Raw genomic sequence first — 19611 nt, 5'->3', positions numbered from 1 at the left:
AAGGCACTCCAGAATCGTAGAGACAACCAGCGTTGCGCCGAGGGCCTCCAGTTGGCTAAATGTTCTTTAATTCTACATACCGCTTTGAAAAGATATGAGCAATTCAATGGGGGAAACACTAGCTTTTGAGGCGAACTCAAGGTTCGTTCATAGATGAAAATCATATATTCTTATATAATGTGCATATATATAAATACACATGTCCTTTACGGCGTCCGCAGCACGGAATAGAGATCTCTGCCATTAAAAGCTAATTTATTAACATAACTTCAGTATACCTTTCCTTATATGAATTGGCATAATGGCCAACTAGGAATAGATATGTTAGCCTATAGTCTCTCTAGAAGGTCAGAAAAAGATCTATTACTGTGGTCCTTAACGGCATTTCTTAGACGTTACGGATATGAGGAATCGGCGTTGTGGGTTGCAGGTGTAATGTATTGATTTAGGAACAACAAATAGGGGAGCAAACATTTTTTTTATTGACATTAGGTTAGTAATCTAAAAAATAAGGGTGACAATAGAAGACGAGTAATGATGATTGTAAATACCAGAAGTATGAGTCCGGTAATTGGGATTTTCCAAGCGTTGATTGCTGTGCTGAGAACATAAAATTTAAGCTTAATAGTAACCAACGCTAATATTTGAGTGTATTTGCACAATCCTAAAATAATAAACGGTAATTATCAGGGTTAGTTTTACATTTATTTAATATTTGTTCAGTCAGTCTCAATCAGAGATCATCATTACGGGCATTCTATACTCAAATAAGAGAAAAGGCGGCGAAACGATGTCTTGAAAAATGGTACATTTAGGTATTTCCGTTGTATTTTTCGCTAGACTATCCAACAGCGAAGTAAGTTCTCATGCGCAAGTACGGGGCGGCCGATGGGCTATAGTTTGTATAAGAAAATATATTTTCAAGCTTTTAGTCATGGTGAAATTTCGAATCAATCAAGATATGTTTCTCGTCGGACCGTTTTTTGAAAATGGCGCGGCTTTCACAATATGGGCGGGACAATCCACAACATAACGTTAAATCGTTATAGACTATTGCCTTTGAGGTTTCTAACATCGTCTCTTGAGCCTAAATTCTGTATTGGGAGAATCATTGCTGAAATGGCGTATTTCAAAATGATACTGGAAACGTAACTGAAAATCTGACCTGTAGAAAAGCCTGATTGATTTACTTATGGCTGTTTTGTTTAGTTGCTTATTGAATGCTTAATAACCCATCGGTCAATGCACATTGCTTGCTGTTTTTCTTTTACAGTACACTGTTTGTGATTGGCACAATTTTTACAGCCTCAAAGACGAACACTGCCAACATTTGCATTCACATTGTCTGAGTTGAATTTGCAGCATTTGAAAAAACCTATTACTACAATATAAGAAAATATAAACAAGCTACTATTTATCATATTATGCCTTGGGAACTAATTAATTACTTGCAATCGCTATTACTGTAACTTCTAGCTTGAATGTACATATAAGAGTTTCATAAAAATATTTTCATAGAAAACGAAAGAATATATTTTTCGCCTCTCATTTGACAACAAAAACTATGTTGAATAGTGCTGAAAAAAGAACATCAAAATTATACTTTTTACGGAAACACGCTAATGCCTGTTGACAGACTCGCTATACGGCTAAGCTAGAAGCAGCTCCCAATCAAAATCATGCAATCATCATATAGCGAGATTTGAGTAAAGTGCCCCATATGAATAACCACGCGGGAGTGGTTTTCTGCCTCTCCTTTTTTCCTCGGAGCTTCAGGAACGTGCAGTTTTGTTGCTGTTGTTGTTGTCGTGCATGTCTGTGAGCGTGCCGTGCGTTAGCGCGTATGCTTCCGACGTGTCGTCGGTGTGGCCGAGGTGACTAGGTGACGTGCATGAACGACGTTAGGATGGATGTCACTGATCATCATCATCATCATCATCACTGGCAAAGTTTGATGTCATTTATTCAGTTGCGCCGTACCTCGGATATCGGGCCGTCCTGGAGGGCAGACGACACCTGCGTCACCAGATGGCTCTTACAGGATTCTAAACTAACCAATTTTTTTCTTTATTTCGATAATTAAGTTCATCGTTCGGACGAATATAGTAAGTGAGCACCAATCTCAATAAATGCGATACAGAACGTATTGAAATAGCCGAGTTAACTCGACTGCATAAACGTTCAAACAAATAACCGTTATAACAAGTTTCGTTTTTGCATGATGCTAGCTCCTATTTTGCATACATCTGCTGCTTTACGGAACTCGTATTAGCAAGATATAATAAGAAGGGTTGTGTAGAGAATTGACCAAAGGCAACTCTACCGCCGCCCAGAAGGTCGGAAAGTACCACAAATAAATTCTAGTTTTTTTTTTTTCGAAAATATTCAGGATCCAGATAAATGCTTGAAAAAGTTGATAAAGACAGCATACTAAAGGACGCTTTCCATATCGGTGATATGGACGAAAAGTGTACACAGATATATCGTACACTAAACAATACAGGGGAGTAACACGTGTTGTTAGAGTAAGAACATCCAAGAGCCAAATGTCTGCACAACTAATAGCTACATTAATTATAGTAAACACGTTTCCTGGAACCGAGCTCGTTAACCGATAACAAATAATTGTATTAGCCTATAAACAACAAATAGGCAATCTTAAAAAACCGAGTCTATTTGAAATACGAAAACAAAGTATATGGCACAATGACATAAATTTGTAATAAAATTAGGTGTGCAGTGCATAACGAAAGTGGTGCATTTCTCGGACATATGAAATTCGTCCTAGGTTCCGCGGCCGGCTAAATTGCGTGTCAAGGTCGATAGCATTATGCAACAAGCTTGTGCGAAACAAACGTAAATTCATTCTGCAGGCTCAAAGCAACACAGTAGTGTATTACTTTCTAACAGTCAAAAATTAGAAGGTGAAACGAAGGACGGTTAGAATATTTCAGTATCTTCTATTGTCCACGCCGTTTTAGCGGGACAAAAAGGTTAACTTATAAACGGGCGCTAGCCACGATATTTCGCCAAGCGACTAAGATAATAAATATTAATAACATATAATAATATAATAAGAAATAATAATAGCTAAACAAGTATAACATAATAAGCATATAGAGCAAATATACCGCATAGAGGCAGCGTTAGCGAAGTGGTTTGCTCATTTCAAGATTTCAAACGATCAACCGACAAAAGTGCTAGGACACGCTTTATTCTAATTATTTAAATGATTTCTATTTAATAGACCTTTCGGGTTAATGCTATTCTGATAAACGTTTCAGACCTGGGTTCTACTTATCTTCTTCATAGGTATCAAAGCTTTCCGTATTACGTAGAACGGTTTGCAGGTCGGAACAATATTCGTCACAGATATAGCTGATAAAGGCTATGGTTCTGCTAGCTTACTGCTATCCGGCTTAGCTTACTTTGCTTCTTCTAGTGTTCTTCCCAAATACAAAATCACTGAATGTCGTACGTGTTGTCACCAACCGACAACAATTGCTTTTGTATTATTTTGGCAATAGTTTGAGCGGCGGGCCACCTGCACGTAAGATGAGTCAACGCACTGTTTTTATCATCTAGACATTCCCAACTGTCCAAACAATAATGACAAGCCGAAAATGCTATGAAACGGTGAGTATGGTAATCCTTCTTAGTTCCAATTTTTATTCGAACTGGGTACTGGAACTGGAAATGGTGAATGTTCAGGGGAACTTTGAAATTCAAAGTTCCCCTGTACGTTCACCATCTGTGGCACCAGCAATAAGCTTGAAGTTGTTTACTCGTTACGGTCCATTAACCAACCAGGACATGCAGCCTCCTGCCATTAGTGTGCCATAACTGCCAAATTGTGTCTAGCTTTACGTTGAGTGCTAGTTTTTTCATACTGATTTATAGAAGTACAACCGTTTCGGTCTGTGACAATTTTGATTTGTGTTTATCAAATAACAATCACTTACCGCCGAAGCGAAACCCGCTCATAGACCTGCCACTTTCACGAGCCTATGGCGCCAACGGCATTTAGCGTAACATTGCAACAAACTAAGCAAAGAGGTAAGAGTCTTATCATACGACGGACGAGCATAACTCCGAAAAATTATGTTTGGCGAACACCTGAAAACTTGGTCAGCGGACCGATGGCAACGGTAATGGCCAACCCTGAACTTGTTCTAATAGCAACGTACGTGAAACAAGACGAAACGCGATTCATCTAACCTAAGGATTCTTCTTCTAAATGTGTGATTTGAGTTTCTGATGGCCGAGGTCATAAAGCTACTGGAATCGGGCTAAGAGCTGTGACTGGGATGGCATTCAACAGACGGCTTTTGATGACTGTTTCTTTCGACGCCTTCTAGTAGATACGATTTGGACTGGGTCGCCCAAGGGAAATGCTACTCATGAGCACAATTGCATGAATATTGAAGATGACTACTTCTACTAAGAAGATCTACTGTTTGCACTTTGGATGCGTGCTTCAATGCCAATGCTAACGAACGTGAAACATAACGCTATTTAAATGACCTAATAAGAGGCTAGTATAACATAGGCTTAGTGCACTCCTACTGGCAAAAGGAATGAGTCTTCAGTGCGTTTTTTGACTGTACAATTGGTCGAGAGATGGGTAGGAAGCGTTGACCTTTCACCTTCTCATAAACAAATGCCCACGGTGTTTCCTATGGATAAACGTTACTACTGTCACGCATAATTGAGCAATTTATTTAACAAGCACAAAATCATAACCTAATTTACTCAAAGAACACCAAAAGTCAAACATTAGAATGACAGACGCTTATTTCCCTAAAATGTCAGGCATTTTGGATGGCGATTCGAGCGAGATTTATGATATGAGCCTAGTGGGTTATTGCAGCAGTCTGCTGCACTCTAGTAGGTAAGTATTTGCAGCATTAACGAATTTTTGTCAACGCGCCATTCGGAAACAAAAAGTTGGCCTATTAAATTTGTTATTAGGGAACAAATTAGCGATCTTAAGAAACAGATCATAGAGAAGTGAGAACAGATCGCCCGCTAATTGCTTATCAATCTGAACGAGCAGACAGAAATATCGAGAACGGGAACATCATTAGTTTTGCTCTAAAGGACCATTTCAACATCTTTATTAAATAGCTATTATCAACATTAGATGCATGGTCTTATTATCTGTACCATAACTCCTGCTGTCCAAACGTTTTTTGTACGTCCCTTAAAATGATAAGCCAGCTAACACTTTACCTTTCGACTGTAACAACTGAATGCTAAATGAGTCTCGATTCTGCTTTTGCACTTATTTTCTTTTTACTAACCTCAATTTGGCGTTCGGCAGAGGAATCGGCTCCTCGTTCTCGATTTCGCTTTCTCGGATAGACATTGCTAAGGTCTTGAATAAAGTTCGCCGAACGCTACAAAATAAAATGATGGCAATCAAGAATCTTAAAAGATAGATTTAGCTTAGAAAAGGGTTCAAAATAAGATTCAAACTCAGAATGTTAATAGTGACATGATACGGTAGCGATGGATTCAAAATGTCTAATGAAAGTCGATCATATGCATGTAATTTTGTTGTGGGAAATTAATTAAATTTAGCAAAAAAGAAAAAATTATATATTGTTAACATTCATATTCGAGGAGTTTTTTTTTAAAATTTATTTATTTTTTACTTTTTTTTCTATTTTCCACCGTTTTTTTTGTTTTATTGTAATTTATGTTTACCGTGTTGAGACATTGAACAAAGGTTTTTTTTTTTTGTAAAATTTGTAAAAAAAAAAAGATTAACTCCGACCAGAGATGAACTCAATATTGTGAAATGTCGAACTTACATTTCAAAAACGAGGTCCAACAGTAATGCTGTAATTGGTATCAAAATGAGACCAAACCAGAACAGTCCCGATGATAAAACCATCCGATCCTGTACATAAATATCGAAGAAATCGACAAATTGATACACAAACATTATAATTTCGCTTTATTAACGAGGACCTTCAGAGCGCTCAATGTCAACTCTTTTCGAGTTGTCTCAACGTTCTAACTATATTCTTTGCTTTAATTTCATTGGCAGCTCCTGTTGTGCATAGGCGAAATCTCTTGAAAAACGTATTCGTACAAAAGGATGCACTAAAGACTGCGGCTAATTACAGCTTATATCTGCGATCGTCGATTCGGATCGTTAGGACGGATCGTTTGATCATTTCTAACGGCTCGTCCGTGTCCTCCGATCGAGTTCATAAATTTGCGCACTAAATTCCGGATCTAATAACGAAATATATTCTAAATTATAAAGCTACGTACAATTCCGGCCATCTCGGCACCGACCGGTAGATAAGGCCACACGTTAGCGTATGTCACTAAGGATAGGAACCACAACAGAATTGAACCCCAAATAGCCGCGTGAACAGGCCAAGACCAGGCGTTTATTGTTAGGCCAGCTTTCAATGAAACCGTCACCTAAAATTTATGTAGATCAATAGATTTACGTTAGCCTTTTTCGAACTGCTAACACACCACAGCCTTCGTGTACGAGAATCAATAGAAGAAACACGCTGACCTTTTTAGGCTTGATACCACATGTAAATGCATAGGAACGCTAAAATGCACCGGCAAGAAAATGTTTCTAGTTTCGCTGATATTAGTGTGTATGTTTTAACTAATGAAGGACCATCTTGATAAAAGAAAATTAAGTGAAGTGAATTCTCTATAGGTTAAGACAGAACGGCGCGCAGTTATCACTAGCTACCTATGAAATGATTCATTACAAACGCAATATTGTTTTGCATCGCTGGGTTCGGGTACTCACGACAACATATGTGTAACATATATTTCCCATGACGAGGTATCCACCGTCACGTCCATGAGACCATGCTACATCTTGATCGATCAAAAACATGGTCATAAAGTACAGCACCAACTGAAATGCATACCGATTTATTTCGTAAACGTCTCTCCTATGTGTCATTTGTGGATGGAGTATATAGGTCCTTTCCAATTTGCACCTCCGTCTGTCTGTCTGTCTGTCTGTCTGTCTGTGCCTGCCTGCCTGCCTGCCTGTGCCTGTCTGCCTGTTGCTGCCTGCCTGTCTGTCTGCTGTCTGGTCTGTCTGCTGCCTGCCTGCCTGCCTGTGCCTGTCTGCCTGTCTGCCTGCCTGCCTGTGCCTGTCTGCCTGTCTGTCTGTCTGTCTGTCTGCTGCTGCCTGTCTGTCTGTCTGCCTGCCTGCCTGTCTGTCTGTCTGTCTGTCTGTCTGTCTGCCTGTCTGTCTGAAATAAGGCAGCATTAAAGCTCCGCCCACAAAAGCAGTACAGGCGAAGTGCACGTACAACGATCATACCGTCAAATTCCGTCAAAGTATTGTTAGCCGAAAACACCACTTCAAAATTATACTGAATCCTAAAAATGCAAAATAATGTATTAAAAAATTCTATTATTCGCGTTTTTACTATTACGGAATTATTTACAGAGCTTCAATAAGAAACATCTGAAAAACAAACATATGTATAGTACACATCAATGAAAATGCTTACCGAATGATAGACAGAGTCGATAATCCACACCCAAAATGTTTTCCTATTAAGGCTGACCTCGCTCTGGTCGGGCCGATAAAGCTCGGGAAAAGCCATACGAGTTTCAGCCGAGCAGGTCCTATCGAACAGTCCGATGGCTAACGGCGGTAACGCTGTGAAGATTACATTGTACATTGCTATCGTCCATCTGCAACAAGGGTAACAACGTAAATTACTATTACGTATTATCTATTAACATTGTATGTCATTTTTTCTTTAGGAAAGTCAGTCAACGTTCACTATATAAATGGGTATAGTCATGAAACTATCCTCGATAACGACATGTAGGGAGCGGGCTATCCATTATGAAAGCGAAAAAGGTCGGATTGTCAAATAAAGAAAAAGTTCGTAACATCGTACAGCTGGCAAAACTACTAGAACTAATAAGGTAACATAAATGAAATTATATAATTTACTAAATTGCGGGATACTAAATACCTTTCAAAAAGTGTTTGCCCAGACCAGCCCGAGTAAATGGCGAACCACATCTCAATAACATACAAACAGACGTTCTTATGAAACGAGTAGAGGATCAGCTTGCACAGACGATTATGATTCCAGGCACCATGCACGAAGAGCAGTCTCCTCAGGAAACGAAACTGTGCAATTGAATAATCTGACGAACATGCAGCCTAACACGAATTATAATAGGTCAAAAGAGAATTCAGCAAGAGTCGTCAATGAAAGCACTTGTTAGTATATTCATTATAGTTTTTATTATAAATATTTTTCCTAAAGTCATGTTGATCTTTATGTGAAATATTCGTATTCCTATCCTAAACCCTCGTTAATCGACAGCATCTGGACTTAATCTATGGATCACGCTGATACTGTTACTAGGCGAGCCGTCGAAAATTACAGTCACTAACTGCCCGCCCAATAGAAATTGTCCAGTTACAAAACGAGCTTCGACACAACAAAGTAGCGGCTTGTAGCTGAACCCTTCAGATGAGACTTCTGTTCTATAAATAAAAATTAGCTCAAAGCTCTTTACTCTAGACCAGCTAGATCTGACGACTGCACGTACCTGTAGGCCCTCCATACCGGAGATGCCAACCCCAACATGCGCTGCCTGTATCATTGCAACATCATTAGCTCCGTCTCCAATTGCCAATGTAACCGTATGAGGGCGCTGAGTTCGTACCATCTGCACAATTTCAGCTTTTTGCATGGGTGACACACGACAGCATATCACGCACTTAACCGCAAGGGCCAATTCGACGAACTCCAAGAGCACGCTCGCGTCCAGCGCATGCTGAAATGCAACAGTTATTAACACGCTCAATAGACCTCATATCAACATGACTGTTCTTGACGGCTCCTAAATCATGTTACGCGTCATCGAACGTTACATATAAGCGCTGCTAACATAGTGCAGTATATTTTCAATGTCGTATCGCACCTTCAGAGACTTCCCGTCAATGATAAGGCCAAGCTGATTTTCAGGGGCTGCCAGTTGCGCTCGTCGTTCGTTAAGATGTTTACTCACGCAGGCTCGTGTATTATCGAGGGTCTGAATACCAAAAAAAAAAACATCACGCATGATGAAAAACGCACGTTTTCGGTTAACTGCAATGCTTTGTGGTTGGCAATACTTTAGATGTGTTCATCTAAAATGCTAAATATTAAGTGGGTACCTTCCTGAAAGCTGGTTGTATAGTGTATCCGCACAAAATAGCGTGTCGTCACTTTTTTCCTATAGTTGAGAAAATCTATATTTTTTTGTAAAGATACCGAGCTAATTCGTTTGTCCTATGCTGAAACCACTAGTGGATTTCAAATGGCACTTCTAAACAAATTTTACCCTTTTTCTGCGGTAGCAGTGCGTGCTGAAATTGACTTAGGCTACTCAACAAAAGATTTTATCCTCATCGACATATTCATTTGGACATTTTAGAGTGCTTAGGTCGTGAGTTTCCTCACGATCTTTGTCGGATTTTTTGACGGCACCTAGCAGTTTTTAGAACGATGTGTAACAAGAAGAAGAAGAAGAAGATTTAAGCCATTTCGCATTAACAGCTTACCTTGCTTGCACCTGCCTTTTTCTAGTTAACTTTTAAAGTACTTACATTGTAAGCTATCCAAGGTATTTCATCAGATTTGACAAAACCGTGATAGTTTTCACAAAGGATATGCCTCCTTCACATGTATTCTACCTGTTTACATCTGGTCTCCCATGTTTTGTATATTCTTTGCTTCACAAGTAATTACCGCCTCATTGACGACGACCAGCTCCATTTCTGCTGAGAGAAGTCTCGTGGAGTAGCCAATATTGATTGCAGTCTCTTGTTTGTCTCCGGTTAGCACCCATACCTGGTGAACGTTCAGTAGTAATTTTTGGCGTAAGTGTGAGCGATTTTTTTTTACTATGTCAGCGGCAAGAAGTGAATCCGCGGCAAATACGTGGCATCACTTATCGAGTATCGATAAATCGTTAATTGAGAACTGACTGCTTTGTAAGTGTATATGAATAAAAGATTTACGATTGAACACTTCAAATGATTTCCTTCTAATGAGAGGATGATGACTTTGTTTAGTCAAAGGTCCCGGCAGACCATGTTTCTAAAAGCGTATTAGACAAAATAGTCGATTCGCAGAAAAGACACGAATAGATGCGACATACACTTGTAAATCTCTTAACGAAGCTACTGTTAATATTGGCAATTAGTACTGTCAGAACTCACCTTAATGTTAGCTCTTAAAAGATCCGCGATGGTGTCCGGTACACCATCTTGTAGACGATCTTCAATGGCAGATGCTCCGTACAGCATTAGATTCTGCTCAATCCGATTCGCCACCTGTTCTCGTAAAAGTTCGTAGGTATATATGATAACTTTGCTTTGACTTCCGCATCGACGCAGCAACGATTAGATACACCCATGTACGCTCGGTCACTATTGTTAACTTTCCTCCATCAGCAGGGCAGGCGCAAGGAAGCTTCTAATACTATCAAACCTAAGGTTCCGTTCCGATTAAGCGAGTAATGCTTCTAAAAGTCTATCTTAAAGTTACCGGTTTGCGATATTGAACCTGAAACTCTTCATTTCGATTTTCCAGTGACCAGTCTGATATCAACATATAAAATAACAAAAAAAAATAACGGCCTATCTCCAATATTCACCACTGTGGGTTACAGTAGCAGCACGTACCATAAGTCTGAGGCCTCACTTCTTATAAATAACGATATACTTCAAGCAAAGTGTCACGAGAATTACCTCTGCAACGCGCTCTTCTCGTTGATGGATAGCTGATGAGGCCTCTTCAAATTGGACCCGCCATTCCTCGTAAAAGGCAGGACTCACCTAAAACAGTACTCCGAAAGAGAAGTAAGTAAAGACAGAGTGCCCCACCGCACGTTCAATTACCACACATACTAGCCGTTACCTCGTGACAGGCGCGTTGTGCAATTTTATTAATACGTAAGACCGCACTATATTTTATACTGACCAATATTGCGCTTATTATTTAATTTCGTTCGTCTGTGTCGAAGATAAGATGCAACTGCTTCGATGGTAGCATTCGCGCAAACGAAAAGAGGCACTCACTTCAGCTGCGGCAAGACACAGCGTTCGGAGTCCATCAGATGCGAACACCTCTAGATGTTCGAGGACAGTCGCCGTCAGGTGGGGATCGTTATTGGCCGATAGTCGTTCATATATCATCGTGTCCGCGCCCTACAATCAACAACAAAAACAATAATAGACTACATATTGACTACGTCTATAGACTAAAGAACAATTGTTATAGAAACTAAGGAAATCGAATATATATGGGCCGCAAAAGCGCGGGATGAGCCTATATTTTAATGACAATAAAATAGAAAACAATTTTGACAGCTAGTCGTTGCGAAGTAAAGGTCGACTTCGTTATCTGGCTTATCTAATTGAAGTCCGTTGTGTGTAATCATTAACCTTGCACATGATGAGTATTCGTCCATCAGGAGCTCGCACCACAATACTCATTCGCTTCCTTGCCGATGTAAAATCAATTACATTAAGAATTTGATAGATCCGCGGTTCACCGAAAATCTCGATGGCACATTCTGCTGGTTTTCTCCGAGTAAAGACAAAGCCCAAGTGGGCAGCACCCTGTCGCAAGGAAAAAACACGCAAAAAAATATTCCATATGAGGAAGTACGCACCACTGCAGAATGCCGTAACAGGTGCAGGTACTCTTTGTGAATTGCTAAGTGTCATTCATTGAGGTGTTTTTTTTTTTTCTAAATTTTACGGCTGGGCTTTACATCGAAATTTGATACTACAACGTATCTTATTTATTTGTACATCTCGTGGTTTCTAACTAGATAAGAGGTATTTGTATTGAAGTGGCCCACATAAGTAAAACAGTCTAATTGTACCTTGACCAGAGCTCCTTCGTCCGGAGAAGCTGCTTGATATGTGATTTCTTCGTCGCATTCGCTCGCTGAAATTTCTGGAACGACCGTGTGACATACGGCCACTAGTGTAAAGAAATCCATTATCTGAAAAAATATATGTTAGTATAAGCTGTTAAGGTAATAGAGCTTGAAAAACAACTAGAATGAGTTCTAATCAGCCTCACAAATAAAAGGTTTTTATTGAAGAATCAATTTGGCAGCTGTCACAGTTTTTTTTACAAGAAGATGTTTCAGGGCGCCAAGCCTAGATGACTGACTGCACGTCTCATAACGTTAACTTCCACTACGGTCGTAGTGAACACGGCAAGCATAAGAATACGTTTCCAGGGTTTGTGTCACGAGGTTCAGATTAAATGTATGAATCATATGTGGCCAGAGAATATAATTACTGTATTCCGATAGTACCTTATTACTACCTTGTTTCGTTACTCCCTGAGAAAGGTCAACAGCTCGAAAACGTGTCTTTCTCAGGTTTTAGATAGTTTTGTGTTCATTCAAATACATCTTAAGCTAGCCAAGGAGATATTTCAGATCTATATCACGTAATTATTGGTATCTGCATATTTTATAAGCACCATTATTAATAACAGCATCAATGTGTTTACGTCTAAATGACTTGAACCATTTCTTCACCTGTTTGGCTAACGCGTCCTTCTTAGTGAGAAGAGCGCGGATTTCCTGAGGATCAACTCCGGTTTCCGCGTGTCCAAACATTCGTCCGCCAATGGAACATCTCTTGAACTCCATAATATTGCACGTCAGCGTACCCGTCTTATCGGAGAAAATATATTTCACCTAGAAACGAAGATCAGGGTGATAATGTTGCCAGGTAATAGGTTATCAACAATAAAGCCACCGATTTTTAAGAAGAGAGCGTTTGCAAGAGTCAGTGTTTGCTGTCAACGACAAGTCCGCAGTATATTTATTTAGGCCAAAAATTCACACTAAAATTTCGACGTAACTTCCGTGCCTATTTTGAAAGGAGCCTTATTGAAAGGAGTCTTACTTCTGCTGCAGTTCGTAGCGATAACGCTGGGCTGATGTCGAGCAGACACCGTACACGCATTTACAGAGTTCATCCAATGTATCATTTTAATGTTTGAGAGAGTTTTTAGAAGATCTATTTGGATTAGAGCAACTACTGCCTTCTGAAATCTCATTTGTACTACACATAAATCCCACTGGGCTAAATTATCTAGAGGAGCTCATTTGGGTTAGGATTCGCGCGATTATCGTTCATTACCTCTCCGAGTTCTTCATTCAGATTCGAAGTACGGGCATTAGCGTGAGTGTCTGTTTCAGCGTGATACATTTCCATATCCTGATTAATAAACGACGCTTGAATATAACGAACCACTTCTAGCGCAACCTGACAAAACACGCGAAATTGATAAAAACGGACCCAATTATTACTGCAGTCGCAATGACTCAATAGGATGTAAATCCATTTACTCAATACTGCCCGCTTTTCGAAAAACCTTAGCAATAAATTTTGATCCATAAAATGGACACTATAGATACGGTTAAATAACATACGCTATTTACCGTATCTGGAATAAATAACTTTCTAAACAAATAGTTTTAGACGGAAAACGATGGATAACAGCTCACTGTTTGACAACAAGGTTACATAAAGCTCGACAAATGTTTCAGGATACTTTTCTATGTAGCTTAAATTGAATAACCCTTTAAAAAAAAACCGAAAAAAAAAACGTGTGGTTTGATTTATTGTCATCGATAAGATTTTGTTCTCGGACACTTTGATTTAAGGACCTTGTCAGCACAAAGATGCACTGATTGGAAATGCGGCAAAAAAAGCAGGCTATGAACGCAAACTAGATAAGCACAGACGTAGAAATGACAGACATATGATTACAGGCATAACTGTCTTAAAAGAACAGTTATCTCACAAATAACCGACACTTCTCTGTAAAAGACCGCTATTCGCTAAGGTCCCTACTAGCATCATACTAAATACTCACTGCAATCTGATTCATATAACGATCAAGAATGACGATTCTTTTATGGCGTTTCATAGCATGGCTTAGAAACAATACTGCTAAGTGCTTGATTATATAGAGGAGCGCATATATTCAATTTTGCCGTCTTACCTGTAGGGATATCGGAATGAGATTGTTGTATAAGATGACGAATGTTAAAAAATCAAGTCCGAAGTTTGCGTATTTCGCCTTGGGAACGTACCAGACGACATCTACGGCCCCATGGTTCCATATTTGCGAAGAGATCGCCGATATAAGCGAGATTACCACGAGAATGATGCCTGTAAAGAAAACTTTATTGCTATGCAGAATGCTACTGAGATTGGCTTTACCGAAATGCATTATGATGCATATTTACTGCTACATATTTGTTGCAATAATTACCCATCATGGTGATTTGTTTATTGGTGATTTTATCGACTGTTGACCGTTTAAGGGGTGGCGCAGTTGAATTCATCATAAGTTTGGATTCATGGCCTGTGTAGATGACGAACCCATACACCCAATCTGTATTCTTGAGTATAGCTCCACGAAGAAGAACTGCGTCATTGTTCACAGCAATAGTCTTCGTCGAAGTAATACCTTTAACAACCTAAATGAAAATGAAAAATATTGCTCTTTTAATGTTTCGTCATAACAAGACACAAACGCAGTTGGTAAAAGACCCGAAATTGTGCAAGTCTCTACGGCAAATATAGAAAATGTTGTCCTCATAACAGTTACAAGTTGCACCTATTTATAGAAAGTTTACGCTGTAATGCCAATGGCTATTATAACCTCTTACCTGTTCTAAGCAGATGCTACCGTTGAACTCGTACAAATGCCGATTGGGGAGCTCACAATTGACCGTTCCTCGCAGTTCGTCTAATTTCTCAGATTCCATCCAGGTTGGCAGATCCTTGGGAGCTTGACGAACCTAACAAAAAAAAGTGCCACCAAGAACTCAAATGACTGACCTAGGACAGATACGGCGATAGAGCCCCGCTTACGTTTCTCGTACTTGACGTGATCTTTCCAGTTCGGATGCATACGACTATGTCCGCATAGACTTGTTTCACCTTTATTGACAAAAGGTGCACAATAGATGTATCAGAATAATACACCGAATCTTTTTTTTTTTACCAATAGTTGGAGAACCTCCATCTCGTAATTGTTATTGCAGTATATGTGCCACGTCCGCCAGCAGGAGTCGCGAAAACGATCTCTAAATTCTTCTCGACGCATCTTATCTCTGCCATAGATAGCCTACCACAGACCTCCTCTTTTTTTATTTTTATTTTATGAATAAAGCAAATATATTTTTTGATATTTTCGAATATGCGTAAATGGAGCACAAGCCTATTTTTGCTAAAGGATATGTACATTACAGTGTGACTTGACGAGTTCTTATGGTGCTCTGAAGGTAAATCGCTAAACCAAAGAGTCCGAAATAAAGATTCTGAGAAACATACACACATATAGTAGGTATTTAATCAACTTTCAGGGTTAGTTGCGCAGCACGAAATTATCTTCGTAAAGTTTTAGTTTATAAAAATGGTGGTAATAAAAACATCAAAAAACATAAACTGTGCACAAAGCATGTGGTGTGTAAAATTGACATACCGTATTTCATCGAGTGCATGATAGCTTAACAACAATTGAAAAGTGTGTACTACGAAGCAGGAGGACCATGTGATCGAACTCCCAATCGAAAAGGTAGGTTTGTTTCCCATAACGTCCTCCAAAGCAATTCAAAATACTGTGCGCGCGGAAAATTACGCTTTGCCTCCGACTCAATGAAGCTGGGCTCAAGGGCAGTAGACTTGCCAAGAAACCTTAGCTCGAATGCAACGAGCCTGTCCTTATTAGGCAAACCAAGTAAAAAATGGACCATTGAGAATTAGGGCAAGTCTGATTTTTAGACGAGCCTCGTTTTCGAACTCTCAGATAAACGTCCATGGTGCCTTTAGACGTGTTGGCCAACGATTGTGCGGAAGCTCCGTGACGCCTAAGGTCAAACACACATAAAAAAAAAAGTCACGATATATGACATAGGCACTGAGATAATGCACTTCGCACAGGCAATATAAAAGCAGCAGGAATGTACTGAGTTTATCGAAAGTAAGATGCTGCTTCACGTACGGGAATGGTTCCCTGATGGTGACTTCGTCTTTCTGCGTGATAGAGCGCTTTGCAGATTGGAATATGTCTAGACTATTCGCTGCCAATGAAGTTCAGGCGCTGCCATGCTCTGTGAACTCGGCAGACCACAATACCGTAGAAAATGTCTGGAAGACTGTAAACGCTCCGGATCTACGTAAAAAATCAGTACTGTGTAACAACAACATCCACTCTTAGCTGAAGAGCGAACAACTGCATCAGAGGCATGCCCTAAAGAATGGTGCAAGTTATTGCTGCAAGAGGCAGTGGCAAAATATTGATGCTCGTAACCATGCAGCACTTTGAAACTGTTTATCAGCTTCTTTGTCAATATGTAGGGCACCACTGTAAACTAGAATAATGCTTTTTTACATAAGCAAAAATTGTTTGAAAACCCCCCCCCGTTTAGTGCTCGACAATTGTTCGTGTTTAATTGAGAACCTACTGTATATACAAGACTGGAAATAAATGTCTAGCTTCGGAATAACTTCACTATACCTTTAGATTCGTCTCCCCATCAAGGTTAGCTGTTTCGATATAACACATACGCTCCGGTTCGCTCGACGATATCAGGATCTAAGATAGAAAATAGACTTATTATTACGTAATTCATATTCATCTGTTCACAAAGAGCTTAGTTAAAAGAATACGTGTGTATCATAAATATAAAGATATCATATAAAAAAATAATATACTGACAGTTTTACAGCTTCGCTATAACTATAAGGGAATCAACATTTCGTATTTGTAAAATATTGTATATATTTAACTTAGGTACAACGATCCTGTAATACTGTAACCTATTTGATTAATTATATATATATATATATATATATATATATATATATATATATATATATATATATATATATAGGAGAATAAAGTGAAATAGGGTTGGTCTCGACACGTTTGAAAATCAAACAAATTGATTACTTTCCATAGTTATTTCGCATCATCAGCCGCTCAAAGGCCACACCTCTTACGGCGCTTACATTGAATTTATATGCAAGAACTTGTATGCCGTCTTCGAAGTGATTTGTTTGCTACTAATATCTCGTACCATGTCTGCGGGAAAGAAACGTCCAGAGTCAATTTTAAGGAAGTCTCCGACTACTACATCAGCCCACTGCAGCTCCACCCAGGCTCGACGAGATCCCGGCGGCGCTGATGGAGAAGATCGTAGAGCCAGCACCTGTAATCGCATAGGTTTAATATTTAGCTAAGGAAGGGATCACAATGAAACCTTGAGTTTCAAGTCATTTATTCTTTAGCATTCAGTGCAGTACAGTTCAGGGGGCATGACAACGCTGAATCTACAAGGCCTTACCTTGCTTCGGTTGATCGAGCGATCTTCCACATGCCGTTTAAAATCTTCAATTATCTCTTTTAGAGCGGACACCATGAGTATAAAAGCCAACGGGACAGCCGTTGTAAACCTTCCTGTCGGTGATACCCCTGGTATTTGCTGTCAAGTTATAAACGCACCGTGATGAACATATTACACATATTTCAAAGTAAGACTTAATTCAGGCTTTTATTTTACCTACGATCAAACGCTAATCTTAGAGATTTATTCCGCCGCAATGACTAACTTCTTTACTTGAGCTTTTTAGAAATTTCATTTGTTAATGCTAAAGCTCCAAGCAACCAGTGGATACAAAAGGTGCAACAAGACACACAAGGCCAAATAGAGACTAACCGTTAAAGTCTATTAACAATTAGTATTCTACTCTTGAAAATGGCTGTCGATTACTAACAAATAACAACCCAGACGTATCGAGAATAACTTTCTATGCCATTTCGATAAATCTGTAAGCTCTTTGAACTTTATTAAAGATCTTTGGGCCAGTTTGTCGCCCGGAAACCCTTGGTTTTTTTTCGAAGTGCCATGAAAGTTGACGCTAACGTAAACGGATGCGTGCAATCGTGGCGAAAACGAGACTAACCGTTGAAACTTGTTTGGATGTGTAAACTGGCCATTTGTATTCTTCTCTCTCGAATAGCTATTAATTTCTGTAGCGAAAATTACAGCTGTACAAAAAATGGCTTTATGAACCATTTTTTTTCATTCAAATCGAAAACACAAAGCGTAAAAGGCATATTTTTCCAAAGAATTAAATAATACGAGTGAAAAAATAAAAATACATATGCTATTCATCTATCTATAACATAGTTAACTGTCTCGTTGGATTGTTGCTTACCTGCATAATAGCAACAAATAAGAAAAATATATTTGAGTATCGTCGAAACTGCTCGAAAAGGAACTTTGGTAGAAAAGTGTACATTGTGTACTTGGCAGTTGAGATGACGTTATTTCGGAAGCGGGATTGATGAGGCAACGGGGGCTTGGCCCCTGATAGTGGCGGCGTGACGATAGAGGCCGCATACCCGTTGATCGGGATCGAACGGTGCGAATCCACGCGATCACTCATTCCTACCTCACAGCCATCTGAAAAGAAAGAAACAGCAAGAGACAACGAAGATATCAATATAAAAGTAACACTGCAAAAAATATAGAAACGAAATGGCATGCTTCGTAGAATTGTACCTGCATCGTGAAGATGATGGTAATCCAATGAATCTTCTCTATCTATTATTAACCAGGAAATTTCAAATTATATTTTCAATGGAAACTAAGGTTACCCAGATTGACGCAAACGACCAAGAATCACACTGGTCAACGTGACACTATACCTTTCACACACGCGCTTTTATATAATATGTCCTATTGTTTTTGAATCAAATCTTCAAAAAAATTTCGATGTGTTTCTGTAGTTTTACTTGGTTATGTGCGGTATAATACTACAACCATTAAGTAATTAACCTTCTGTACTTGTGAGTTAAGGATGCCGAATATTTTTAATTATCAGAACATTTTCCTATGTATATACATATATATATATTTATTTATTACAAACTAAATGATTTCCGCCTGATTTGTCAAGCCTCGGGGCACGTGACATAACTTTTTAGGATTACTTATACCTATATCACGCATAACAATGGACGCAAAGCCAAGATTCTAGGTGGCTATCCGTTCCAAATAGTGCTAGAAGGTACTACAACTTCAGCTTCATCGTCATTTATTTCATATAACTTATTCGAATACTCGAGTTCGTGGCCTTTCGGACAGTTAAAAAATACATCCAGCACCCTAACATTTAATGTTTCAATACTACGTTAAATAAACGTCTACAAAAATGCTTCTTTCTGCTCACCATAGTGGGATATAAACTTTGACAACTTCGACAATACGTGTGTATGGAAACGTATATACTTGACAGCAGTGCCGACAACTTTTGTTTAGTGATAAAACAGAACTTCAATTGAGTAATGGCATTCCATTCTGTTAATTATCGTATTTATTACATTTTAACTGGCCTACGTGAGACAATCAACGAAATACACGAAAACGCGCTCGAAATAAAAACGTTTAGGACTACTACAAGACGATGCTGACGAACCAGACAACAAAAAAACATTGTTTTTTAGAGTGCTTAAAAATAGCTATCTGCCATACTACAGC

The 19611-nt window shown here is 39.1% G+C and overlaps 1 protein-coding gene and 1 long non-coding RNA gene across 16 annotated transcripts in view; one reads left to right on the top strand and one right to left on the bottom strand.

The window, feature by feature from the left end:
- LOC147754711 (uncharacterized) overlaps nt 1-11405 on the top strand; it is a 28764-nt gene extending 17359 nt beyond the window's left edge. For 4 of the 5 annotated variants that reach the window (XR_015330616.1, XR_015330617.1, XR_015330614.1 and 1 more), the window contains exons 4-5: nt 10687-10876; nt 11041-11405. This is a non-coding gene — a long non-coding RNA (uncharacterized LOC147754711). The remainder of the gene's footprint in view (nt 1-10686; nt 10877-11040) is intronic. The other variant, XR_015330618.1, reaches the window with a different exon arrangement.
- ATP8A (ATPase phospholipid transporting 8A1) overlaps nt 1-19611 on the bottom strand; it is a 58930-nt gene that overhangs the window by 5410 nt on the left and 33909 nt on the right. For 6 of the 11 annotated variants that reach the window (XM_022812650.2, XM_086993605.1, XM_022812653.2 and 3 more), the window contains 23 exons: nt 18287-18534; nt 17413-17550; nt 17146-17277; nt 16584-16661; nt 14731-14862; nt 14331-14538; nt 14058-14227; nt 13190-13315; nt 12580-12741; nt 11908-12030; nt 11462-11638; nt 11096-11224; nt 10766-10852; nt 10235-10348; nt 9762-9863; nt 8953-9063; nt 8578-8805; nt 7989-8182; nt 7512-7698; nt 6791-6901; nt 6286-6441; nt 5817-5905; nt 5304-5399 (listed from right to left, as the gene is read on the bottom strand). In XM_022812650.2, the coding sequence (XP_022668385.1) occupies nt 5304-5399; nt 5817-5905; nt 6286-6441; nt 6791-6901; nt 7512-7698; nt 7989-8182; nt 8578-8805; nt 8953-9063; nt 9762-9863; nt 10235-10348; nt 10766-10852; nt 11096-11224; nt 11462-11638; nt 11908-12030; nt 12580-12741; nt 13190-13315; nt 14058-14227; nt 14331-14538; nt 14731-14862; nt 16584-16661; nt 17146-17277; nt 17413-17550; nt 18287-18534 (3298 nt within the window). Of the gene's footprint in view, nt 1-683; nt 2017-5303; nt 5400-5816; nt 5906-6285; nt 6442-6790; nt 6902-7511; nt 7699-7988; nt 8183-8577; nt 8806-8952; nt 9064-9761; nt 9864-10234; nt 10349-10765; nt 10853-11095; nt 11225-11461; nt 11639-11907; nt 12031-12579; nt 12742-13189; nt 13316-14057; nt 14228-14330; nt 14539-14730; nt 14863-16583; nt 16662-17145; nt 17278-17412; nt 17551-18286; nt 18535-19611 lie in introns of those variants that run through there. The other 5 variants (XM_086993607.1, XM_086993609.1, XM_086993608.1 and 2 more) reach the window with 5 other exon arrangements.

The sequence above is a fragment of the Varroa destructor genome, unplaced genomic scaffold (genome assembly GCF_002443255.2).
Source record: "Varroa destructor unplaced genomic scaffold, Vdes_3.0 BEIS01000006.1, whole genome shotgun sequence".
In the NCBI taxonomy this organism is placed as follows: domain Eukaryota; kingdom Metazoa; phylum Arthropoda; class Arachnida; order Mesostigmata; family Varroidae; genus Varroa; species Varroa destructor.
This window is presented reverse-complemented; position numbering and strand designations above follow the sequence as displayed.